This window comes from Nannobrachium achirus (genome assembly GCF_963921795.1).
Source record: "Nannobrachium achirus genome assembly, chromosome: 22".
Lineage (NCBI taxonomy): Eukaryota > Metazoa > Chordata > Actinopteri > Myctophiformes > Myctophidae > Nannobrachium > Nannobrachium achirus.
In genome coordinates this window covers 8,152,809-8,180,376 of record NC_137829.1, presented here as the reverse complement: position 1 = coordinate 8,180,376, position 27,568 = coordinate 8,152,809, and the positions used below count along the sequence as shown (strand labels likewise).

Below are 27,568 nucleotides of genomic sequence, written 5' to 3'. Positions count from 1 at the left end.
AGATGATAGCTGCATACGGAACAGTTATGCACAATGTTCAGGTTACATTTGATCACCACAGCAGGGTAAAACAATAATTTGGTAGGTTGCAGGATGTTTAGTCTCTCCTTTAATAAATGAAGGTATCTAAATGTTTGTCAGAAACCTCTCACACAAATACTGTAGGCCTATAATAGTTTTTTGTTATACATGGTATACATTTTTTAATTAAGGCACAGCTAAGTTTATGAAATGATATTTACAATTTAGTAGGGGGGAGGGGGGGGGTCGTGGAAGGATTTATATTTTCTATTTTCGGCATGTAATCCATACTGGACTGGCTGTTAGTTTGACAGAAATTAGAATGTTCCTATCAACTGTGAAAAGACTATGATGATTACCTGTCGTCCCTCTATCTGGATATTTTGTACATAATTGAGACCTAAGAGTGTTAGGTGATCATGAACCTTTAAAATCTCCACAGCTTTCCCTGTCATTATGACATGCTGAGACACATTTCCCTCTTGGTACTGCTGGGATGTTTTGATACGTTGCCATTTCTCTCTCTCTCTCTCTCTCTCTCTCTCTCTCTCTCTCTCTCTCTCTCTCTCTCTCTCTCTCTCTCTCTCTCTCTCTGAATTAAATGTTTTCATATCGGAACACATTTCGCTCTGGACATTACAAGACCAGGCTTATTTGAATGAATACAATTACATTTTAATCAATCTGTATGGTAGAGTATAACTAGCAAACATCTGTGGTCTCTTTACTCCAATCCGGTAGGGCATACTCATACTGGTTTACAAATGTCAATAAAGTTATTTGAAGTGGATAGTGTACCTTATTACTAGATGCGCCACCATCTTTACCAGTAAGACTCCCTAATCGGGAGATAAGCGACCGTCACCTCGCATACACAAACTTTAGAAGGCAATCATAGCCAATCAGGAGGGAATATGGGAAATGGGACTGATCCATTTTGATGACATGACTTTAGAGATACTTGATTTTAGGCCCAAATCTCTAGGAGCAGTGTCCAAAAAGGTATTTAGCAAAAATCGGCCTGATGGTGGCGCTAGAAGAGGGCCATGTGAGAAATCAGGGGCGGAGGTTGTGATTTGCCATCCAAGGAGTGTGTGTGCGAAGTTTGGCATCGATAGGGCCAAGTAAACGTGTAGGGGGAAAAGTGTGACGTGACTGACTGACGGAGGGACAGCCGGTGGAGCTTTTCATAGTAACTGCGGCCTAACGGTCGCAATTATACAGTAGATCGGACATCGTTACAGTTGCCTCTCTCCATTAGGAGAGAGACATAAAACTGATTATAGCTTTAAATTAAGTTGGACCAGATCACTATGTTCTGCTGTCTACAGAGTCTGCACACGTATGCGTATAGAATCTGATCAGCATCCCCAACTATTATTTAGGCTTATTACTCAGAATCTATTAGTAATTATTTAATTAACGTATATGTTTCCACCCTGGGGTGGTATTGTTGGTGTCTCTTACATGCATGTCTGAGTTCCCTGTTATTTCTTCTTTCGTGTATCATCATCCTTGATGATTGGTTGACAACATTTTATTTCACAAGATTTCTTGTTACTTAGGGGAGGCCATGGGGCTGGCTGTCGTCTTCTCCCCTTGCTGACGTCGGCTTAGGCAGGGTTTGAACCACTCACCTTCCGTATGAAGGGCATATGCACTAACCACTACACCAACGTCGCGCCCTCCCTGTTATTGAAACGCATGCATACTGTAACAACTGGCCTAGAGTGATTGTTATGCATTGAGTGTTCGTGTTCGCAGCGGGACAGCGATGTGTTATAGTGCAGGTGTGTGTACTGTATATAAAGTCAGGATAATGTATAAAGTCAATCGATTTGGCTCTATATTAGTACTTTAATTTGTAGGCATATATCATTTTTGGTGTTCTGTTTACTTGCTACTAGCCTGGTAAACCATCCCGGTCGTGTGAATTCAAAAGCTAACCTGATACAATGGGTAACGTTTTAATTTCCTTTACCTACACGACCGAGCAAGGCACGGTTTGTATCTCATCTAGCATGGCTCTGGATTGAGGCTATTTCAAGCAATTTTGCTATTTGTTTTCCTGTTGAGTTTAGCCAAATAAACATATTAACATTAAAACATAATATACAGTTCATTTTCAAAAACATCTCCCCTTTATGTTAGCACTTGAAAACAGCTTAAATGGGTTCCAATGTCTGGCAGATCACTGGTAGGGCTGGCCTTATCTCTGGTACAGACAGAGCATGAAGTACAGGTGGACAACTGGACCAGAGCTAGGCTTAGTATATAGCCTATGATAGCCTATAATATGATTTGATTTAGAATAGACTAGTAAGTTCTTTCATTAACAGTGATTTTTCACTGGTGTTGAGACAACTCACTGATTGAAAGAAAGATAGAAAAAAGTAACACAAATCATGTATTTTGAAATTCACTGTCAGTCAGGTTGTTGCATTAGCACATTGAATTAGGATCCAAATTGAGCTACTATACAATCTTGTGTAGCACTTTACATGAGTGTCAGATACAATGTCAATTTAAATAAAAAAGGTACTGCAATAACATTCAATAACATTCATTCAACACACATCTCAACCATAGAGTACTTGGTGATACCGTAGAGGAGACTGCAGTAGCGTTGAAATATGATACAACTTGTACAGTAGAATAATTAAAAGGGCATGTTTCAAATAATTATTAAAAAATTGTACACAAGCTAATAGAATGCATGACGACAAACAATATGGATATCTCAGCATGTTAATTATTCTCATATTCACATTACAAATTCATTTGGTCATAAATAGTTCAATATTTAATTTGACAACACCCAATAATTAGTGTATTTTATTTATCATCTTAAATGTCAAAAAGGGCAGTAAGCATACAATTACACATTTTCGTCTACAAAATAACAGCCAAAATGGCAACTTTTTTGTATACATAGAGACAATATTAAAAGGCACTTTGAAAAGGTTTAAGAATAAACAAATATTATTCTTGTACAATATGAAGGAAAGGAACTCAGTAGTAGTAGTGCTTAGACCTACAGCACAGAGGGACAGATAAAAGTATAGCTGGAGGGGTTCATAATGTACGCACAACATTCTGTTACACTGTTGATCATAATTCCTAGCTTTCATAACAGAGAAGAATGTTGAAATCTATATTCAGAACAAAATGTTGTACAATTGTGCCTTGTAGAAGTATGTGTAAAATCTATTGCTTCCTCCTCTTGTGCCCCTATGCCAAGGAGCTACAAACTCCAGTCTAGTTTAGACAAGAAAACTATAGGTGACAATGTGACCCTGACTGTCAGTGATATTTCTGTTATTCCAAGGAGAAATTAAGGTCGAGTTACTCCAAGTTGAAGATAAATGTAACCTTTCATTGATCTAAAACCATGCATATCTTGTACAGTATGTCTATGGGCTCTGAAACTAGCCTGACACTCAGCCTGAATTGACATTTCGTTTCACTTCAGAAAATTTAAAGGGGTGTGGCTAGCGATTCAGGGTCTGGAACTAGGCTACTCTGAAACTTCAGTTAAGCCTGATTTATACTTTATACCAAAAATAGACAATCTACAAGTTCAGAATGCTTTGCTTGTGAGCTTATAGATCGTCTATTTTCAACGTACAATTTAAACATTACAAACACCCCAAAAAGGCATATCCATTGTAAGGAATTCAGGCATGTAATTAAGCACCATTACATTTATCTGCACATAAAAAATATGAAAAAGTTCACATTGTGATGACCATATCTATGTTGCATCAAAGGCACTTACAGTAGGCCTATATTGACTTGTACTGTATGCCATACTGTAAAATCCTTTTTAGAAACACATCAGTCTCACTTACATATGCCTTATATCAGTTGACTTACCCTTTTACAGCACGATTAATAGGCCTAAAGAAATTGGTATTATGGTTTCCCTCAGTGGACATCAAATATGTTCCCCAGCACATTAAAATCCTCAGTATTAATTGTACTGATAGCATGAAAATGCTTAACGGTTATTTTTTGCACCCAGAGCTTAATTAACACTTTTTTTAATGAATTTTACTATGTGGATAGAAGTTGTATTATGCTGTTTGAGCTAAACCGAGCCACAACACCTAAATAATACTTGATTTATTGTTTTGAATCTGCATGTCCTGGAGGGGAATTAATCTACATATTTGACATTTACTTTAAACTCACTGTATTGCAACATACCGTACATTCTGTTGTTTTAACGGTTTCACTATTATGTAGTCAAAATGAACATAATTATGGCATATGTCTAGAGCTGTCATAGCAGCAGAGAGTGAGTTAGAGTGATTTATGTCTGGCGCGCCATGGTGTCTGGACAATAGGGATGTGCATGACTGACCAAAATCTAAATAGAAAAATCTAATCTAATGTTCTTGACACACAAAAAAAGAAAAGCGTTTAAAAATGTAAATGTAAATCAAACAGCCAGTACTGTGTGTGTGTGTGTGTGTGTGTGTGTGTGTGTGTGTGTGTGTGTGTGTGTGTGTGTGTGTGTGTGTGTGTGTGTGTGTGTGTGTGTGTGTGTGTGTGTGTGTGTGTGTGTGTGTGTGTGTGTGTGTGTGTGTGTGTGTGTGTGTGTGTGTGTGTGTGTGTCAACTGTGTATGTATACACATATAGTATATATAGTAAAATACTGTATGACACTGTACTGTATACATTTTCATCCATTTCCTTGGCACAGCCCTACCTGTACATCTATATACCGCAAACAATTCTTACACATGATTATGACTTCACGTGATCACATGACGTCTGTGATACCGTGGCAATGAGTTGGCCATGTTTAACATTGCTATACAGTAAAATCATCAAGTGCATTTGTAACTCTCTAGAGTTAAATTAACACATTTTTACAGGGTACAGTACTGTACAAGTTTGGCTGTTGAGGCAACAACAAATCATTTGCAATTATTTTGTTATACAAACATTTGTGGTAGGTTTAAAATCTAAAAATGTCTATCAGTGTACAACAGTATTATACAAGTCAAAACACCTACAGCATACTATGATGATGTGTCCAACTGTCCATATTAATTTACTAATGGCCAGTTGAAATTGTTCCAAATGCCCTTCATGATGCATTAATAATGGACTCTTGAAATGTTTTAGATTTCTTTCTTTTTTTTTTACAGTTATTTATGACCTTACAGTAAATATTGCATTCATTTTATATTTAAATCCCTTTCTGTGGAAGTGAAATTGAAATTATCATGAAAATATACCCTTAGAAAAAGGAAAAAGGTTTAATCATTAGAATGTGACCGTTGATATGAAATATTGTGATATGACTCCTTGGCAGGGTTTCTGCATTCTTCCCCCAGTAGTGGGGTTTACTTTGATAACATACAAGAAAAAACAAGTGATCTTCTTAAAATAAAACACGACAATCATCTGTGCCAGCACTAAGAATAGAATAGTTCAATAGTTCAAAGAAAGTGGTCTAATCCTTAAAGCGAGTCAGTTCACGCCCCTCCCCCCACCCCCTCTTTTCAACTTTTGAATGTCAGTTCTTTATAAAAAAAAAAAAGATTTGTTATATCACACCGAAAGATTGTGGTAACTGATATCGAAGTTAAAATTGGATCATGGAGGCATTTCTAACTCTGGTGCCTCTTCATGTGCAGGGCCAGGTGATCAGAGCGGGAAAAACATCGGCTGCACACGCTGCACTGAAAAGGCTTGGCCCCGGTGTGTTTCCTGAAATGGCGAGTCAACTCATCAGAGCGAGCGAAACGCCACTCACAGCCCTCCCAGGAGCACTGGTATGGTTTTTCTCCTACAACAACAGAGCATAAAGAAAGTATATTAAACTATGGGCAATAGGATGGCAACGATTTTTCCATACCTATAGCAGTGGTTCTCAACCTTTTCAGGCCGTGACCCCTAAAATAATCATATTTCAACTGATATTTCACATGATGAGCACTAAGAGTTGAGGCATTACATTTTGTATAACACGGTTTTATTGTGAAAATAGCAGATTTTCCCAATTTCTGCCTCCAATATTTGACAACTTGACTAATGTTTAATTTGTCATTTTAGAAAAATTAAAAAGTCCTTAAAGTGTTACTTTATACATGTGCATAATACCCTATTGTCTATACACTTGAACAGTGGTCGTTTGTTTACTGTTGAGTGAGGAGAAAATAATGTTGCACATAATCATCTGGGGACCCCTCAAAATAATTTGGGGACTCCCGACCCACAGGTTGAGAACCACTGACCTACTGTATAGCAATGGTAAATTACATTATTAGGCCCTATTGGGTATTTTCGACTCCTCTGACTTAAACATTCAACTGATGTTAGTGAGAAAGTATGTGTTGTGACTTGTGTTGCACGTTTAGTTTGATTATGAGCTATAAATCATGCCGTTTCCTCTCTGACCCCTGCCCGCTTTCTGAGAACCATGGGGGTTATGTGATTTGACAGCAGAGCGGACTGGGCCAGGTCTGTCAGCAGACAGAATGCATCTGCATGCCAACAGAATGTTTCTGCCTGGTAACATGACAAACTAAGTTTAAAAGGAAAAAGCAGTCACACAACTCGTAGCTACCAAGGACGTGCAGAGAATGTCTGAGAGGCAGGGGCTGAAATTTCTAAAAGGGCCTTTTGGTGAAAATATCGAAAATAGCAGACCTCCAAGCTCACAACGCGTCGCAGGTCGGCTATTTTCAGTTCTTTTTTTTTGCCTTTTTTGCCTTTATTGGATAGGACAGTAGACTGACAGGAAAATGGGGGAGAGACAGGGAGTGACATGTGGCAAAGGTCGCTCGGATCGGGAATCGAACTGGCGACGCCGACAGGCATTGATGCCGAAATGGCAATGCCTATATGGTATGCGCCTGGTCCACTAGGCCACCAGGCGCCCCTATTTTCAGTTCTTGATACCACACTGAACTAATAGCATAATCAAGTCAATACTGGAGATGTGCTGTAACATATTTCTACACAGAGGGCAATTATTTCAACATAAGATGCTGCATTCAAGTTCAGGAGAGTTTGGACAAGGCAAAATTCACTTGAACGCTGCCTTTAGGTATGGCATGGAAAGGAGGGCATTTCTTTCACCAAAGTAAAAACTGCATTCATGGTCTGGAGACGGCACAGATAAAAGGGCAGGGGCTCAAGCCCCCTTTCATGTCTATGCGTGCCTGGTAGCCACGATGCAATGCGGGTTTATTAAACAAACACCAAGGGTTTGCGCTCCTTCCTTAATTTTGTAATTCTTGCAGCCTTTCCTTCATTTTGTAACATGCCTAACTAGACCCAAAATGAAAGCTGGGAAACAGTGTGACTCTTTCACAGCATTATTAACAAAACCTTTACCTGTGTGTGTACGTAGATGGGCTTTCAAATGAGAAGACTTGGTGTACACTTTCTTGCACCCTAATGGAAAAAGCAAAGAATTATATAATATTATGAATGATATATGAACATTATGAAACTGCATTACATGTAGTTGGAGTGTCTTAAAATGATCATGCCTTTTAACCACATAAACTCTATTGTCCCTATTCTGGGGACATTATGTCATAATATGTGTACATTTGCCGAAAATAGTCAATCTACAACTTCAATGTGTATTGCAGCGTTTTGTGAGATTGTAGATCGGTTATTTTTGGCGAAGAGATTTGGACTATTGGCAAAAAAGGAGCAGACCAAGTTGGCCCTGGGGACTCAGTCAGCGAAGTATAGGGTTTAGTACAGTGGTTAAACTCCTTACAGCCATTTAATGTGAGGGAAATATACTGTAGCTTCCACAGTTTAGTAGGATACCACGTGTTGCATAGATTTCACAATTCACCTGGGATTTCACAGTGGTGAATCCGCCTTCTCTCCAGGTCAGGATTGTTCCTCCGGTTATACGGTGCAGACTGGGCCAGCACTGGCGACAGCGGACCAACACCCGGTGTTGTCTGAGCTGTCTGGACCGGTGCTAGGCTTGCACCCTGAATTGACCCAAGACCTGAGCTTGGGTTTAATCCAACACTGGAATTCTGTACAGAAGGCAGATCTTGACTTTGAACCGGCGTTAAACTGGAAGTGGAAATCTGGCCTGATCCGCCATTGCGGTCGTGAAAAGTCAATTTGGAGGCAATGCTGGCCTCATAGGAGGGAGGCGGAGAGAGATTGTGAAGCATCGCCTTCCCTCTGTCTGGACTCCCGGGCTCAGAGTTGGGTGGAGAAGGTGGCAGATAGGTTGGTCTCTGCGGATGGCATAATTGTGGGGTAAATGGATAACTTTCATCCTGCTGTGGACTTCCTATGGGTTTAACAGAATTCCGAGCAGGGCCTAAATGGACATTGCTAAGAGGAAGACATAACGGGGACATGGAGACGCCTCCGTGTAGCTCAGAGTTCACCTGTGTTCCATGAATAAAATGCTCCAAGTCCGAGTTCAAAAGTTGGAACAAGGGAACATCCTGAAAGTCCAGAGATGGCATTTCCTGTTTGATTACAAAGTTGCTGCTAGTTGTGTCTGCAGTTGTAAAAACACTGGGGTGGTCTGATATGGTTGGTGGTACTCCACCACTGCCCTGACGGACTGCAGTGGGGAACAGAGAGGGTGGATTAGAGAGAGGTTCCGTCTTGATGGGTCTCATTGGCCTACAGAGACCAGGGTGCATGTAAGTAACATCGGGCAGGAGTAGACTCATGTTAACGCTGTAAGGAGAGCCCAGGTCCTCTGTAAAAGAGGGCTCTGTGATTATAGAACTGTTTTTGCAAAACCTCTTGGTGTCTAGACCCTGTGGGAGGGAAGACATGTAGTTGTCCATCTCAGATTTGACCTGAAAGGTAAAACAGATCAGAGTCAGTTCTGTAAGCTAATTAGTGTAGCCCTATACATCACCTTTGGTTATGACAACTAAATTGACTTATATTTTTTTGTTTTCTCACACAGGTGCATGGCCCTTACAGGGCAACCAGACTATGGTACCTGTTAATCATCTACAACTGATCCTAGGGGAGTTAATGTGAAAATCAGGTCTACTTCATTATATTGAATCATTCAAAAATGTTCATCACGACTATAGGTTCATAGTCAGCACCAAAACATTTATCATGATCTCCCCAATGGCCTTATGTTACATTCCCACCTCTCCCGTAAAACCATTCATTCCATGGCCCCCCAAAAAAGACCAGCAGACTAATGCTATAATCCATGGCCAGAACTGAACTGCGTTCTCAACTTAAGCCGAAGTACCAAAGCTACTTTTGCACAATATCTACTCGGAGTCCATCTTTTTGAATAGGGATTCCAGGGACTCTGTGGGTTCCTTTAAGGGGGTCTAAATGGACCCATACAAGTCTGTAACTCTGACAGTGTACAAATGGGACCAAATTGACCCGTTAGGTCCATTTGGTTCCATTTGTACACTGTCAGAGTAAAGGGGAGACCTTGAAATTTAAAAGTTTGAGAAACACAGGCCTATAACCCTCTCTTCTGTTCCGTGAATGTCAGCCACATGAAAGAACTTCTGTCTCTCTCGCTTCTGAAGCAGCCGCCCTTCTGAAGTACTCCTTCTCTAAGCTATATGAAATCCATGGCTGAAATTAGAACATCCAGTTGCTCCGCAGCGCTATCCATCTTCTTCCCAAGTTTCATGTCCCAACCGAATATGATTTAGCGCCTATTCACATTATTGCCTGGGCATGCTCGCTCTAGCATAGGCTACTGTAAGCTTTTCCAGTTAATTAAAGGTCATTATCAGATCAGCCATTGAACAATCACAGTTGGTTTCAGTTAAAAAATAAGTGACATGGCCTTTTTAAAACGATAAAAATAGACTATGTGTGCAGTGCGTGTGTGTATCCATACATACATAAATACATAAATTATATATAAATATATATATATATATATATATATATATATATATAGGTCTATATGGAGGCCTCCATCCGTACTACTGTCAAAAAGCCAATTTCTATCTTTTATTGAACTGTCTTTTTAGTAGCGCAATCCAATCTGACTGATCAACGATCCGTATTTTAACGTGAGTGAGTAGGACTAATTAAACCTGCATGTTGTGTCGGCATTAACTGGTTGTTGTCGCATAACACAACATAAAAGAATGCAATAAATATACCCTACCACCAAATTGTAATCGTGAAAGGAAGAAGTTGCCTCGATCGCATCCCTCGTGTTGTACAGCACTTGTCCATGATGATCTTCACCTTTCAGACCGTCATCTATTGATAGCGCGGCTTTACGGAGAGACGGCGCGTCCTGCTGCCCCGGAGCAACCCAAACATTGTTCGTTAACACAGTGGCCATAAAAGCAAGCGTATTCCCCAACTGTACGATTTCCCCCCCGAAAAATTAATACGGCGCAAGTGTTTTCTAATTGAATCCAATTGTATAAAGCCTAGGCGGCAGCTGTCAAGCTTTCATTCTCTCTATTTTGCGCTGCCTTGTCAAATTACGCAACTGCGTGATATCAGTGCGTCTGTAGGGCGGGGCTGAACATGTAGAAAATAACAGTGGTGGAAAAAGTACTCAAATGTTTTACTCAAGTAAAAGTAGCAATACCACAATATAAAAAATACTCTGTTACAAGTAAAAGTCCGGAATTCACAATGCACTTGAGTAAATTACAAAAGTAAAAAAATAAATAATAATAGGCCTACTTGAAGTACCAAAAGTAAAAGTAGGCTACTAAAATGTTTGAAAATAGCAGATCTACAAGCGCACAATGCGTCGCGATGCAACTGTGAGCTTGTAGATCGGTTATTTTCAAATAGTTTATGTATCAAATAGGGCTGAAGTGGTTAATGTTTGTTTTATAATATAATCATTTATATTAGGCCAGGGGTCTTCAACGTTTTCAGGCCGGGGACCCCCAAACTGATGGGGAGATGGAGCAGGGACCCCCTACCACCTCGTAGGGCGGGGGGGTCGGGGCTACGACATATTTTTTATTTTAAACAAGTACAAGTTACAGCGAGCAGGGTGGGCCGTACCACTACCATTTCTAAACATACTACTTATTAACTGAGAACAAATGTCAATAATATCAACAATCTGTCAATTGCATAGTAATCATGTATTCAAGCTATTCAAAATGGATAGAATCATGATTTATTTTTAACATAAATGTGGAAAAAGGCAAAAAAAAAACATTTTTTGAAATCCTTTTTTTTTTTTTTTTTTAAGCAATAATTTCGCGGACCCCCTGCAGTACCTCCGCGGACCCCCTAGGGGTCGCGGACCCCCTGTTGAAGACCCCTGTATTAGGCTATACCATGCATAACTAGTGGGCTAAATGTTTCAAATAATTGTAATGGAGTAAAAGTACAACATTTTCCTCAAAGATGTGGTCATGTGGAGTAGAAGTAAAAGTACTGAACATTTGAAATGTTAGTAAAGTAAAAGTACCTCAAAATTGAGTAAATGTACTTAGTTACATTACACCACTGGAAAATAAACATGGCATGTGCACTGTGATAGGGAAACACCTAGAGTTAATGACTAGCCTACCTTGGTTTTTACATGGAGTGAAGATGGGTTTGGGGTGAAATGAACAAGGAACATGAGATAACGAAGCAGCCATTATGGAAGATTAAGTTGTCGACTGAGGGTTGTCCATAAATCACTGGTTTATCCACAATCTCAGGAGAATTATTGTGTCATTGACTCTATCACTGGTAACAACCTCTGGTCTTTGTAATTCAAACAGTTTCTAACTAAAACACAAGTCAAATGCACATTTTCTGTCTAATTATTCTCAAAACATGTTTATTCGTTTTTGAATGTTTATTTTCAATTTTTACTGTTTTAATCACTGGGTATGACTGAGCCATGTATAAACATTTCCAATGGATGATATTAGCTAATTTAGTACAACTCTAATGCAGTGGTTCTCAAACTTAGAATTTTGAAGGTCTCCCCTTAACGTTGATGGTGTACTACAAATGGAACGGGTCTATTTGGTTCCATTTGTACACTGTCAAACTTACAGACTTGTTAGGGTCAATTTAGACCCCAATAAAGGAACCTAGAGAGACCCTGAAATCCACTTTTGAGAACCACTGCTCTAATGTGACATAGTTCTTATTCGCATTATTTATGGTATTTTAGGATGCGTGGTCTTTGGGGGCTGTGCTTGTTTGGCATGTTAAAAAGGCCATTGCAGTGCAGCTGTCTGTCAGGATTGCATACTTGATGCCAACATTCCAGGGGCAGCAGTGAAGTCTGCAGTGATACTGGCAGGAGACGTTTCAATCAAAATAGCTCAGCATTTCACTCAAACACATTGTGTGATATACTTACACGACGAGCTGACATTTACGGTAGTGTGCAGGACTGAGGCCTGGAATTAATGCTTGTTGGGAGTGTCTCTGGGGTACATAACTGTATTTAGTTCAGAGACGAAACCTTTATCTAGTTTGGACTTATTTTTATTTACCTGTTGTCACAACTTTGAAACCTGAGGATTTGGTGCCTGTGCTTACTTAACCACTTATACTTCCTATTATATTTCATTGACCAGGGTTCCCCCAGGGGTCTATTCTTGGCCCCCCCCCCCCCCCCCCCCCTTCCTCTACAGAAAATCTCTTACCGAAAATAGGCAATCTACCTTCTCACAACACGTCATGTGAGATTGCAGATTGTCTGTTTTCACTGAATGTTTAGCCATTTTATCTGAATGTTCGTATTTTATGACATGCCCACAATAGAGACACAAGGGTTCATGTGGTTTATCCATTCTTATTCTTTTTCTTTCAATCCCGTGTGAACACGTGGCCCAGCAATGAAAAAGAATGAGTAATCCTACCTATTGCACTCTGACGATCACAGTGAGACAGTGGCTTTATACATCACCTTTGGTTATGACAACTAAATTGACTTAGATTTTTTTGTTTTCCCACACAGGTGCATGGCAGTATTGCCACATGTTCAGTGATTGTTCTGGTGGAACGTGTTGGAACAGGAAACACAGGTACAACCTACGCCCACATGTTGGCACGGCAAACAAAACAAAAAATGATGTGGAAAAGGCAGGGTTAATCACCCAAAACACATACATCACCATTGGCAAAAAGCACACGGGCAGGGCCACACGCACACACACGCACACACACACACACACACACACACACACACACACACACACACACACACACACACACACACACACACACACACACACACACACCACACATACTGGCACGCGTGAATACATAATTCATGCGTATGTTTAAGGAGTGTTTCATTGCAGAATTTACTCGGAAAAGGACTGTTGGTGTTTGAGGTTTCAATACGTGACAGTTAATGCCACTCCCAACCGTGTTTATCTTGAGGCAGTTTTTGTTCTTTCTTCTATTCAAATGTTGACGTAGTGCACAGTTTACAAGCATTAATAACAAGTTGTGTCAATCGCTTTGTCCTCGGCTGAACCTCAAACTATGTGCAGGCCGTGAAAAATGTTTTCGTGCAAGCTGCATGAAATCCCTGGCTGCTATGTAATCTTCAGAGTGAGATGTGGTGTGTGCATTTTAGCCTTTTCATCAAATCTAAACCAAACATATTAGTCACGCACCTTTCCTGTTCTAACATGTGTAAGCCATTATTTGGTATTATTATTATCATTATCCACATACATACGTCTTCTTATGTTAGTAAAAGAAGGCACTCATAAACTGAGGCCAGTTTTAGATCATGGAAGCGAGTTAGACTGACATACTGTAGCTCTCATATGTTCAACATATTTACCGTGACATAAATTAAATTTGAAGGACATTCAAGCGGATGGTAACCAACTAATTAGGGGCTAACTGATTGGCTGTCAGGAGATGACCTTTCAAACTGCAATTTAAATCCTTGTGCGTCTCAGCTCCAAGTGGAGCAACTGTCATTCTTGGCCCTGGCTCTTCCTGTACGGTGAATGTGAGCTGAGCCTTTCGCCATATCCCCCTCGTATTAAAAACCTCACAATATGCACAACAACTGCACAGCAGATGAGCGAGAATGCGTGGTATGTGCTTACAGCATCACATCTCCTCCGTGTATATTAGTCCATGTGAGAGGCTCACATGGACTAATATAGCCAAGCCAAGTGTGGATAGGAGAATTAGGCTATACGGCGATGGTAATTTTCTCATGAACGATTTGAAATCGTGCAAAGACGTTAACTTGTGGTGTTCATTTGTTAATGATTTTGATAAATCTAATATATGTGACAGTGTCCGTATTCGTGTGCGGTTATGAAATGACTTGTTTTCAACTACCAGTGTAACATAAGAAATGCAAACAAATCTCAGTTATGCTCTATATATAGTCAATCTTGCAGCAGGTGCTTGGCATGCCCACCAGAGGGCAATGGTCAGCTATAGTTGAGCTGCATTTGTGCATTTTTGTGGCAACAACTGCAGAGCATTGTAAGTAACAGTGTGAGTGCATTCCGGTGATATATGAGAAGAATTATTACCCTCAAATACCCAATGTGTAGAAACTGGAAGGGAAAAATAACTAAATTAATCTACATTTTGGCTGAGGAATGCTAGTTGTGTTTATTTGCATAAGATCTTGGCTGACACATAGGCTAAACACATTGAATTTGAAACCTGTAACAATTTGTGGGATATAAAACGGAATCCATGAAAAAACAAACAAAACCAAAAAAACCTCTGCCTAATACAGATTCCACAAGGTTAATTTTCTTTTACATTCTATATTTTCCTTTAAGGCATTCTGAATTATAATTAATTTATGTGAAGTCAGCTATAGCAAGGCTGCCCTTGGAAAAGAAATGCTAACAATCAATAATTTCTTCTTTGACTTTATTATTTCTTTAGAGGTTTGGCTGTGTTACAAACCTGGCTTGTTGACTATGTGCTGAATTTATCTGATCTGACACTGTTTCATTTGGCATTAGTAATCACTTCCATAGCGCAGAACTGAACGTTTGTGTACTCATGTTTGTAAAGCAGCAGATGAGGCTAATGCTGTTCTCTAGGGAGAAATTCAATATAATTTGTTAATTAAATGGAATAATTTAATTACAGTAACTTAGAAAGCATTCATCAATATAATTGTTTCTGGTGCCACTGTTATAATTGAGGTTTAAGTGAAAACAACTCGGTTTCTAATGTTGGTAATGTGCTGACATAGTCCTCCCTCTGATCTTCTACCGTAGCATTTCTCCGCAGTGTTTCGTTTGATATCCAGCCATAGCACATCACAGAGACCAAAACATTTATTACAGCCATTTAATTTAACCTCTCTACAGGCATGGACAAGAGGACAGGGATGATAGCACAGCCGCACTGAAAGGCTCTCGCTGTTCAGCTTCTAATCTGATCCTGGCTGTTGCCCTTTCATAAAGACACCAGAGCATTACCCCGACTCCAAACATACCTCTGCCATTTAAACTGTCTTGGATTTCACCACAAAGACTACCAAATAGAGTCCAATTCATTCTTCGGGGCCCAAATAATAAAACATAATTTCAGTCTAATCTGCCTGAAGAATGTCCTCTGTTTGAAGTTGACAGTGCTCTATCTTCTTGGGAAATAATTGCCTTTTGAGTAGAGCGGGAGAGGCCACTGAGGTAAGCCTGTGGAGGCTCTGCACCTTACAGGTGCGCCCTTGGACAGACAACCTGTTCGTTGTTCTAGGGAAAGAGGGGGGAAAGCCACACTGAAAGAATTTATCTGACAGTTGAAACTTTACTAGGCACTGGAATGAACAGCACGACACTGGATTCTCAAATCATCTTGTAGCCAAATTGAGCTGAACAAAGAGACACTGGTTCTCAGTAATTCCCCCTGTCTGTTAGAGCTGATGAATTCCTGTTAATAATTCTTTATCGTTTTGTTTGACACGTTTTTTTAAATCGCTCTGGCCGTAATCGGACATTTATGGCAATAAAAGTTACTGACAGTTATTGTGCTACGTTGTTGAAAGACTAATTTCTGAAGCTTTGTGATTCAGGTATGGAATTACAGTATATGAGCTCAGTTTGCCCTTATGAACAATGAGATCATCTGTGTGCATTGATTATTAAGTTAAACATTTATTTCCTAATCATTTCAGTTAAAGTGTAGCTATTTATCAGCTATGGGACGTAGTTATACTGTGGCCTCTTGTCTAAGACTAACTGAATCTCCACCTCATTTGTCAAACTTCTCTCTTACTTTCATGGGGCCTATTAATTGAGCAGAGAAATCTGTTCCTCTCTAAACATGGCATTGAAAGCTGCTGAACAGCTGTCCTAGCTCTGGAGAATCATATGGAAGAATGCATTATCGGCCTTGTTTGAATATTCCCTTAGATTTGGAATAATCAGGCAGCTATTCAGCAGTGAGATGGCCAGGCACAGATGCCAAAGCACAGCTGAGGGGCGCACGCCGATGCAGTGCCGCTGAATCGCACACAAAACAAGTGACCAAACACCGTGAATAATGCAGGTGTGCCTTTCTCTGTACTTACTGGACACAATGTGCAGACATTTTATTCCTGTCCCTTTTGCCTCCTCCCTTCTAGTTTCCTCTTATTCTTCCCTGCCTTGTTCAAGGTGATCTGAGCTTTGCATATTGTTGATTAATCTTATTGCACAGTAGCCAGCATTGATCACAGAAATGATTAGAAATGCATTAGTCAGCAGCCTGTTTGGAGTGGTCGGGTTTAAGTGCTAGTGCCAAGCCATTTTCCATAGGTGTCCATGTTTTTAATTTTGTTATATAGAATTTTGCAAATGGATGCATGCATGCCGCCCAAATACAGCATCAAAGCTTTAATGCAGACAGACGTAATTTAATCTCCTAGATGGCAGCCCTGATGGACTCTGTAGAGAAGGCATCTCTGCTAAATTCATTATGCTAAAAGTTGCTAGATCTCACTGGCTGATGAGAGCGAGACTGAGCAGCATAACCTGTGTTTTGTGGGGGTTTTTGTGTTGTGTGAGAAATCCTGGCTCTGCACTGAAATGATTATACTGTACAAGCATTGTGTTCTGTAATCTGAGTGTCTTTTGTAAGAGCTTTTTGGATTTGTTTCCCCTCCCCACCTTATCTATGCAACTGACAGCATTTTTATCCATACAGCCACATAGCATTAAGATACTGAATGGAAAGGAATTTATAACCATTGTAGTACACACACGTTATGGTTTCTTTTAGCACAGGAGAGAGCCATAATTCATGTATAGTCCAGTCCACATACCACAGCTGTGGTCAGATGTAACACTGCAACAGTTGGTAAGCAGTGTTAATGTTGTTCACTGGTGGTTTTAAAAGTGACACTGCCACCTAGTGAAACATCTTAACTTTCTGAATTTCTTTAGTACAAGTAGGGCTGTCACAATTATTACATAATCGTCTAATCGTGATTATTTGACATTATCGTCATTATTTTTCATAATCGTCATAATCGTTTCCATGTTGAAAAATGTTTATATATTTTTAAGAAAGTCAAAAATAGCGGAAATAGCAGATCTACAAGCTCACAACGCGTCGCATCGCGACGCGTTGTGAGCTTGTAGATCGGCTATTTCCACTATCAATGTACAAAGTATAAAGTTGTCAAATATGTCAGTAATTTCATTGTATATTTAAGGTTATGTGTCATATCTGCCATGTGCAACTTCAATGCCTTCAAGCCAAATAAGAAATGTAATTGTCAACTACAAAAACACAATTAAAGCGTTAATCGCAATTATTTGAGAGAAAATTAATCGTCATGTAAAATGTCATAATCGTGACAGCCCTAATTACAAGTCTTATTGCTAAGGTTGGATTTAATATCCCATTTATCAGGACTTTTACGTTTGTTTTTTAGCATTTCCATATAATGCAACTAGTTGATGAAAAGTCTAAGCTCCTGTTCATGTAGTGCTCAATTCCTTGTTTACAGCATCTGATTTTCACCTGCAGCCCCTCATGTTTGATCTTGACTCAGTCCTGTTTCACAGTCTGGAAGTGTCAAGTGTCTTTTTCACGAAATAACTTTGCTCCACCTGCTTTCTCTGTTAGCTACGGAGGTTTAACATGAATACATATCTTTATTTTATTCTGCTTTCTTTTTAGAACATATTTATACACCATAAACACTGATATTAATGCACAGTAGAACATTTATTATGAATATAGTGAAGTGCTCACAGGTTCTTGGAATGCCAGCCTACTCCTGTGTTTAGCTAAAAGACACATTGTGCAAACAAGGGAGAAATGCTTTATGGTATCTGCTTTTGAATAACAATAACACAATTGATAAAACTGAAGAAATAAAATCAGCAATAGAATAAACGAACAACACTATACAATATAAAGTGCAGTGAGAAATAAAGCATTAAGAGATTAACAATAACCTTTATTTTTTCTTAATTATGGAAAGGCCTGAAGAAGACAGGCTTGGTCGTTCCAGAGTTGAGGAGCCATGGTCACCCTTTGTCTTTAGCCTTGACTTTTGGAACAACAGGTTCATGCCTGCATGAGCACACTCGAAAGGGGTTAATAATACGTTTAAAATGTAATAAGGAATAACAGTCCATAACAGTAATCATTCAAATCTGACAGCCAGGCAACCAGTGTGCAATGCGATATGAGTGTGGACTAGCCCACTTGTTCCCAAACTGGGGGACGGGACCCCCAGGGGGACCTCAAATTATTTTGAGGGGGTATACAGTGTATACAGCGTATCTGCACAATTTTAAAGTGACAATGTAATGACTTAAGACCTTTTTAATACCAAATTGTCCAATATTACATAAGAAAGAGGCAAACATTGTGGAAATAGCTGATCTACAAGCTCACAGCGCCTTGCAGCAAGGCATTATGGGCTTGTAGATATTGGACAATCTTTATTTGTGGAACCGAGTCAAACTGAATTGAATGCTTCAACTCCTATTCCACAACACTTGGAGCACTTGGAGCACAACCCCAAGTGCTTGTCAGGGTGGGGGGTCCCCGGTTCAAATATTATAATTTTGTGGGGTCGCGGCCTGAATGGTTTGGGAACCCTTGGAGACTAGCCAACACCAACTCAGGGCTCCTGAATCGCTGCATCCACTGGTCCACTCCCTCCTGTCTAGCATCAGAGTCTTGAGCTCTGCAGTTGTTGCTAGCACCGCTGTCATGCAGCACTGTCGTGTCTACGTAGGTGGGGCGGCTGCAGCTGGTACGCCTCTTTCCCCTCCTACTGTTGCTGCCGCTTGGGTTGGCTCCCACCGTGTCAGCTTGCTCTCTACCAGTTCTGGGTTCCTGACTTGGTGCCCGACTTGGTGCCCTGCGGAGGGAACTCATCAGTCCGACGTCTCATTACTCCGACTATGTGGCTAGGTGTGCGGGTAGGGTTAAGGGGAGCACACACTGGACGCGGGTATTGACGCACGTTAAGTGCCCCGTGGTAACCCCAACTGGATGCGTCGCGCTGCCACACAGCACATCCATTTCCCCCGGTGGGGAGAACCATGGGAGAACATGTTCACCGCGCGGCAACGCTGGAAAAATAGAACAGTGGCGTATCGGCGCGGCAGGCGAGGCGGCAGACCCGTGGCTGCGCGCGTCTGACGGCGCCGGTGTGGGTTAGTTCATTGAAAATAATGGGGCCGTTCGTTTTGACGCGCCGCTTCCGCGTCCAGTGTGTGTTCCCCTTTAGGGTTAGAGGAGATGGGGAGAGTCGGACGAACATGTCTGAGTAATGCGTGTCGGCACAATGCTACGGACCTGTGCCCTGCCAGCCTCATCTTTCTCTCTCTGACTGTGTCCGTGACCCACGGGAGGCCTCCATAGAAGTCCATGTTTCTGATGTGGTCCACCCATGTTACATCAAATGCTATTCGTAGCATTCTTGTGTAGACGCCATCCAGGGCCTTTTCCTTGCTGTACTGTGTGTCCATGTCTCTGCCCCGTACAGCAGTACTGATTCCACTGTAGCCACGAACAGGTCAATTCCTTGTTTCCAACATCTGATTTTCACATGACCTTCTCAGCCACTCATGTTTGAGGTCATCTGGTCTCCCGTGTCAGATTCTCCCACTCTCCTCACCCCATTCAAGACATTCCAGGCTTTTCAGATGTCCAGGCACAGAGATATTTGAAGTCCTTGACTACCTCAAGCTCCGTGGCAGTAGCAAGTGCCATTATTTTAGTTTTCTTTGCATAGAGCTTGAAGCCGATCTTCCTGTAGTGTGTAGTCTATTTCTAGTTGTAGTTCCCTTACTTTCTCTGCGTGTCCGAGACTAGTTGGGTCAAGGCTGGTGATAGTGATGAAATGTACTCGCTTAGTTTGCCTCGGGATCAGCGCGAAAGATTGGCTCAGGACAAACAGACAGAGTGAGGTGGAAATATAATCTCCCCTCTTGCCACCGGCCTGGCATAGAAAACAAGTTTATGTGGCTCTCCAAGTTTAGGCTGTGAACTGACGTTCAGATAAAAAATTATGACTGAATCTGGGAATGTACAGTATGTAAGTAATCTGGACCAATTTTAAGTATTTCAGCTTTGTTGGAGTTCAACTGAATTAAATTATTTGTCATTCAAGTCTTTAAATATCTGCTAGACAGTTAACAGGATAAGTTTGTAGAGTTGTTCGGCTTCACCAGAAGATACGTATATCGGTACTGTCATCTTCTGTAATTCCTAGTTTAGTCCTAAACTAGGAAGTGACTCTACATGAAAATGTATTTTATATATGTTACAGTATGTTTGGGTAACTCAGGACGTTCATTGTAAGAGCGCTTGTTTTGTCGTTCACCACACACCAATCACCACCAGATGGCGACGACAGCCATTCACTAGTGAAGGCGCTGACGTCACTCGTTTGCGACTCTCTTTCTTTATTTACTAGCCTAGCTCGGCAGTGTTTAGCCATTAGCCATTAGCCATTAGCCATTAGCTCCATTGTAGTCACTTGGACAGGGCGTTTATCGTGGGCTTGCCCAGGCCGTGACATATACATCTGTGTATATCAAAATTATATTTCCAGACACAAATCTCTGTTACATCAAAATATTTACATGAATATGTTTGTTTTATGCTTATTTATTGAAATGGCGAAAACGCTAAAATTAGTGCTCTTTGGGTGTCCGGTGGGCTAGAGACTGTAACTCTCCCCGGGTACCAGCGCTCTCAGACCGGGGACAGATTGAAGACAGAGTGGCTCTTCCTGGCCGGGGAGAAATGCAGATTGTGCAGTGTTTCTGAAACTAGAAACTGTGTGTGTGTGTGTGTGTGTGTGTGTGTGTGTGTGTGTGTGTGTGTGTGTGTGTGTGTGTGTGTGTGTGTGTGTGTGTGTGTGTGTGTGTGTGTGTGTGTGTGTGTGCTGTGGGGGTGGGGGTGGGGTGGGGGGGGTGGGGGGGTCAGCAGGGCTCGGGGAGCTGGAGGAGGAGATGTACAATACTACATACAGCACGTAACATCGCGTGCCGTATCAAACTGTTTTCAGAGAGATCACGTGACTTACTGTATCATACCTGATCATTTTGGGCCGTGTCAGAGGCTCTTTAAAGATTTGCTTTATGAACAAAGCTTCATGTCATATCCAATTTTCAAAATTGTATGAATCTCTTGAAAAGGGGTTGTCTGTTGCACTTAGATGAAGGCTTTCCAAAGGAACACCTTCACAATTAAAGAGCATAGCATCCTTTTAACAGCAGAGGCGCAAATCATAAGGGTCCTCTGAAGACAACTGTAGCCACATGTTCAACAATCCCCATTAAAACCTGGGGAAATTAATGAGCTTCCATTGGCACCCGTACAACAAAGGGATCTATAAAGCAGCCCAGTGTTCTCAGGGAAACTTTACTCTCCAGTAGTTCTCAATCACCCAGCAACAGCCGATTTTATTTTATTTTCCCTGTAACCTACAATGGGCAGTAAATATTGTAACTCGCACACAAGTTTACATAAATAACTTAAGCCTGATTTATACTTTGTTGTACAACGGTGTTGCATGCCAAAAATAGCCAATCTTTAAGCTCACAACGCTTGCTTATAGATCATCTATTTTCAGTGCGTGATACCATTCAAATTTCTCAAATTGATCATTATTTGACTGAAATGTGTTTCGCTCCCACTTGTATCAATAACAAGCCATGTTTGACTGTCCAAATAAATATTTATTAACCCTTTAGTTTATTTATATAATAATCAAAATGGTTCTATATGGGGAACACTACCGTCTTGTGTTATGTGATCACCATTGATTTGTACTTTCTACCTACTTGAGCACAATTAATGACACTTTAGAATCAAAGAGCGCAGAGGTTTGCAGAAAGGTATTAATTAGAACCTTATTTATGTAGATGCTTGGTAAATTTGCATAAAAAGCAATTCCACAGATGGGTTTATGGCAGTAATGACTGTAACAGACTGCAATAAAACATCTGCTTAATCACAACAGAGACAGTCAATGGCTGCTGTGAAAACAGGCTGTCCAAGACAAGTACCTCTCAAAGAAAGTACGGAGGTTAGGCAACGTGCATGGACAGTCTATACTTAAAGATAATATGAATTAACATCAACATTTCTAGACAAATAATAAAAAGAAAATAATGCATCCACAGAGGTTTTAGCTTTTTAGCCCATTTTCTCCCGACTTTATGACATGACTGGGTGTTATCACTTCTGCTGTATTCCACTGACTCACCTGCCAGTGAGCTAGCAGCCCCCAGCTGGAGGACGTAGGGCCGGTCCCATCCTAATTTACAGTACACTTTAAGACAGAATAAGACATAATAAAGACAGAATAAGAAATAATGTGTTGGTAATTAGAACTTATATATGTTTTATTAGACCGAAACAAAGACAGAATAGCAGAAAGAGCGAACACATTCTGTGGCACCGGCACCTGCCGACCGGCAGTTTGACCATCAGTCGTGCTGCATCGCCGGCGATAGGACCGGCGGCCGCCGCACGGAACTGTAGGTAGGACCGGCATCGCTGGTAACTGTCGCGACAACTGTCGCGACAGTAGGATGGGACCGTAGGGCCTGCCCTCTGTCCTACTCCTTCCTCCCAACACCTGGACCCACTAATAACTGAGTTGGGTTGTTGAACCTTTTTGTGTAAGCTGACTGCTGCCATTAACCATGTGCTTCCGTTTGTGTTGGGAAAGGTACTTTTTGCCCTAAAGAAACTCCTGGAAGCAGCCACTACGTTGCAATGTTGCATACTGCGTAATTGCTGCCTTACAGGTGTGAGTCGGGGAAATGAGGAACCTTATGCGACAGAGGTGTTGGGAGTGTGACATCTAGTGGCTGAATGTTGTTATTATTGCACCCTAATTTATACTCTGTCATATGTCTGTGTTGTGTGCCAAAAATATCTAATCTACAAGCTCATAATGCGTTGCAATGTGACACATGAACTTGTATTTCCAGCAAGCGACTCCGGCAAGCGACACCACCAAACAACGTAGTATAAATCAGGCTTTAGGGGAGAGTACTGTGACGGAGAAAAACATCTGTTCAAAAGCAAAGCAAAGATGGTTACAAAGAGATGTCCTCTCACAAATATTTGCCAGTGGTATTTTGAGTGCTGTGATGTTGAGAAAAATGCCCTTATCATGTTGGCAGGACAATCCACTTACTGTGTCTCAGAGAAGAAAGAATTCTGTTCCAAGTTAAGCCAAGTCTTTGTTTACAGTACATGTGTGCCAATTCTCTTTTTTTTTTAGAAAACAGTCCATTTTGTGTCTTTCTAATCCATGGGAGCCACACATTTGCACATACGCATATGTGTGGGTGTGCATGCACGCACACGCACAGTCGCACACACTCACTCTCTCACACGCTCTCTCTCACACACACACACACACACACACACACACACACACACACACACACACACACACACACACACACACACACACACACACACACACACACACACAGAACGGCAGTGTGGCTGCAAGGTCACTCCAAGTATTGATAAATCACCCAGCTGTGATTCCCTCCTGACAGCTCAAACTAACATCAAGCTGGATGGGGGAGAACAAAAGACCATCAAGCGGCCCTTTTCCTGACACTTTTATTCAATCACGGCCAGATTGCTTACGACAGCACCAGCAGCTGTTTCGTCTTCATCTTTCCCCATTTGATAAAGCGTGTCAAGTCATATTTCTGTAAGTACTTCACCTCACCCCATACTGTGCAGATCCGCAGCGATTCGGCATATGCACATTCCACATGAGGGGATCGTCAAATGGGTCAGGGAGTAATGACACCCCTCTGAAGGTCGCTGCACGTCGGGGTTGTGTGGGAGGAGGGGGGAGGTGGCTGGGTTTGGGGGGGGGGGGAGCGACAAAGCAACAAGCTGAAGGTCAAAGATAAGAGCGTGAGCAGAGATATCTAAGATAGCCACCAGAAAATTAAACAATGAGGGAAACGCGGTGAGGCTTTGATTGTGTGATTGTGTTGTTTAGAAGAGGGTGTGTAGGGGGGGGGGGGGGGGGGGGTGCTTGTGATTTGTTATTTTGGGAACGCCATCCCATTCTGAGCTCTTCTCTTAACCTTGTTCCCCTGTGGGATGGAGGTCAGTGATAGGGCAGAGAAATATTGCAGATGTCCATTGTTTGTTTATGATCAGACATCAGCCCCCGCCCTCAGAAATGAGATTTCCATTTTGCCGCTGCCTTTTCATGTTTATGTCTATATGGCCTTTGCAGACACTTGTTTTCCTATGCACATGCCTGATAACAATAACAGGTGTTTGGATATTTTGGAAATGGGATAAGTGGCATCTTGGGAAAGAGTGAATGCAACTAAGGTCAAAACATGTAATGTCACCAAAATTGTTGTTCTCACAAAAGGTTGGTTGGTTCCGAGCCAAGGTTTTTTTGATTGACAAAATGGTTTGGAAAACAATTATTTATTAAAGTAGTCACTACTTTAATAGGGCTTTTATGCCTTTATTGATAGGACAGTAGACTGACAGGAAATGGGTGGAGAGATGGGGAGTGACACGCGGCAAAGGTCGTCCAGATCGGGAATCGAACCGGCGACGCCACCAGGCATCCATGCCTGTGTGGCAATGCCTAAGTGGTATGCGCCTGGACCAGTAGGCCAGCAGGCACCCCTATTAAAGTAGACTAGATCTAGAAGTTTTTCTCTCTCTGACCCTGCCCACACCAGAGATCACCAGGGTTGCAGAAAGAAACCTACAGTATGTTCAAAATCAGAGGCATATTATTAATTTTGATAAAACATAATGAAATTTGTGTGAATGTATAAATACATTGGCTGTACAAATGGCCTGTATACTATGGCACCATACCTGCAGTCTATTCCAGGAATGTAAACTGCAATGATCTACCACCAGGCCAGAGTCATTCCACTTCAACGTATCACTTTCGAAATCCTGCTCTCTGGGAAGGTAACAAAGCTGTTCAAGTTAAAGGCCAAATGGGACTTAGTTGAAGTATGATCTCCAGGATCTCAGTCCACAAAACATTTGATGTTATCTTGGCCAGAGCGGAGTGGACACTGGCTCTGTGAAAAAAGCGACATGTAAATCAGGTGGAATGTGGGAAATGCTTGTATCAAAAAAAATAAAGAAAAAAGAAGAGGGACAGCTCACTCCGCTCAGACTTGGCCTGGCTCCCAGGAATGCAGTTAGCTAGCATACAATCACTGCCTATTCACGGTGGCACAGCTGCTGTGCACATATGTTACCCACCAAAGGAAGAGGACATCAACCATACCCACCTTGCACAGGTTAGCAGATGAATGGCATTCGCTCCTTTGACAGTCTGCCCTCGTCTCAGTGTATTATTGCAAGCTCGACAAATAAAGTTTCTCTCCAACGTGGCCTCAACTTTATGTACTCCAACCGAGCACAACAGAGAACATCTGTTATCAAATCAATTATGACTCCCAACATAATTTCTAAACCTGCTTTTGTGAAAGGTTGATTTGATGATTTTTGTTGATTGGATACAACTGATTGGCAATTATGCATTGAGGTTATACACATTGATCATAATTATTTCAATGAACAAAATCTCTGAAATCACTTAAATCAAGTCATCATTTCCTATTGGGGCGTTTTAGAAGGACAATGGCAGAGTAATAGCATGGGATAGTAATAGGAGTGCACACAAAGACTTTCTATATAGCCCTCAGCAAATGACCAAAACTGAGAGAAAGAAAAGATTACATTTATTCAGGGCTGTCTTTCATCAAGAGGCTTAAAACCCAAACTTTGAATGTAACCCCAAATTATATGCATATTGAACTGACCTCTCTCACCTTTTTTCATAAAGCCAGAGAGGAGACGTGATATGCAAAAACCCACAGATCCTTTGGTTCATCATTTAGACGATTTCAGCACTTTTTCTTTTCCAAGAGTGATCATGTTAGTCACTAATACATGCAGATAGAAAAGAGAATGTCAGAGTGAGAGAGAGAGAGAGAGAGAGAGAGAGAGCGAGAGAGAGAGAGAGAGGGAGAAGTCATACACTTAACACAATTTTTTCCCCCCATTTTGTTATTGCAGCATGACAAACAATGTGACCTACACTTAAAACTCACTCGGTGCAAAGTCAGACACTTTGAAAGGTGTGTGATTAAGGAAGCGCCTGATAACTGTGAACTGTTCTCACATTATCCATTGTTAACACACAATTCTTTTGTCACCCATCTCTACAACTATAACCTATTAGCTTTAGTGAAGTGCTCGGAGCCAATGGAGCCGTGTGAAGGTTGCTCACCCATCCAACGGGGCCATTTACAGCAGAGAGACCCCAGAGCCATGCTGCTGCAGCTCTCTAATGACTCCATCAGACACGCTGATGGGACCAAATGGCACCCAGAGATTTCAGCGCGTTCCCTGAGCATGCATTACATTTGCTCTCCCCTTATTCCTGTTATTTCGCTCTAATGGAGACGCGTAAGTGTGCATGTAAGGACCATGTAAAACATTTGCAAAATGTGTAACACCGTCTGATATTATATATCGATGTCATCAGCAGCAGCCCTGCCATAACTGTGCCCATAAGCGGAATGTGAGTCGCGTGCCTACCTTCAGCTACTCCCCAACACTGAGGAACTTTTGAATTTGAGGTGCATTTCTCATTTCGATCTGCAGGCACGTGCACACATAGACATGGAAGGGGGCTTGAGCCCTTGCCCTTTTATCCGTCTGTAAAAATGTGCACTCTCCAGACCATGAATGCAGTTTTTACTATGGTGAAAGAAATGCCTCATTTCCATGCCATTCCTGAAGGTAGCATTCAAAAGAATTGCGTTGTCCAAACTCTCCTGAACTTGAATTTAGCATCTTATGTTGAAGGAATTGCCCTCTCTGTGGAGATACATGCCGTTACGCCACATCTCCAGTATTCACTTGATTATACTTAGTTTAGTGTTCTATCAAGTACCAAAAATAGCTGACCTCCAAGCTCTGCGACGCGTTGTGAGCTTGGAGGTCTGCTATTTTCGATATTTTCACCAAAAGACCCTTTTAGAAATGTCAGCCCCTGCCTCTCTAACATTATCTCCCTGCAACCTTAGCACAATTATTGTGATTCCCAGCAAACTACTCTCACACCGTCAAATTCCAGTCTTTATTTAA

General features: G+C 41.3%; 1 protein-coding gene across 1 annotated transcript; it reads right to left on the bottom strand.

Moving 5' to 3' along the window:
- Positions 1-5,646: 5,646 nt before the first annotated feature.
- On the bottom strand, positions 5,647-19,297 carry LOC308308182 (Krueppel-like factor 5; the record flags this gene model as incomplete). The annotated part of the gene is made up of 4 exons (XM_080753546.1): positions 5,647-5,825; positions 7,379-7,438; positions 7,857-8,841; positions 19,034-19,297. 4 exons carry the CDS (start codon positions 19,295-19,297, stop codon positions 5,647-5,649), a joined length of 1,488 nt encoding a protein of 495 aa, XP_080609672.1.
- Positions 19,298-27,568: the final 8,271 nt, after the last annotated feature.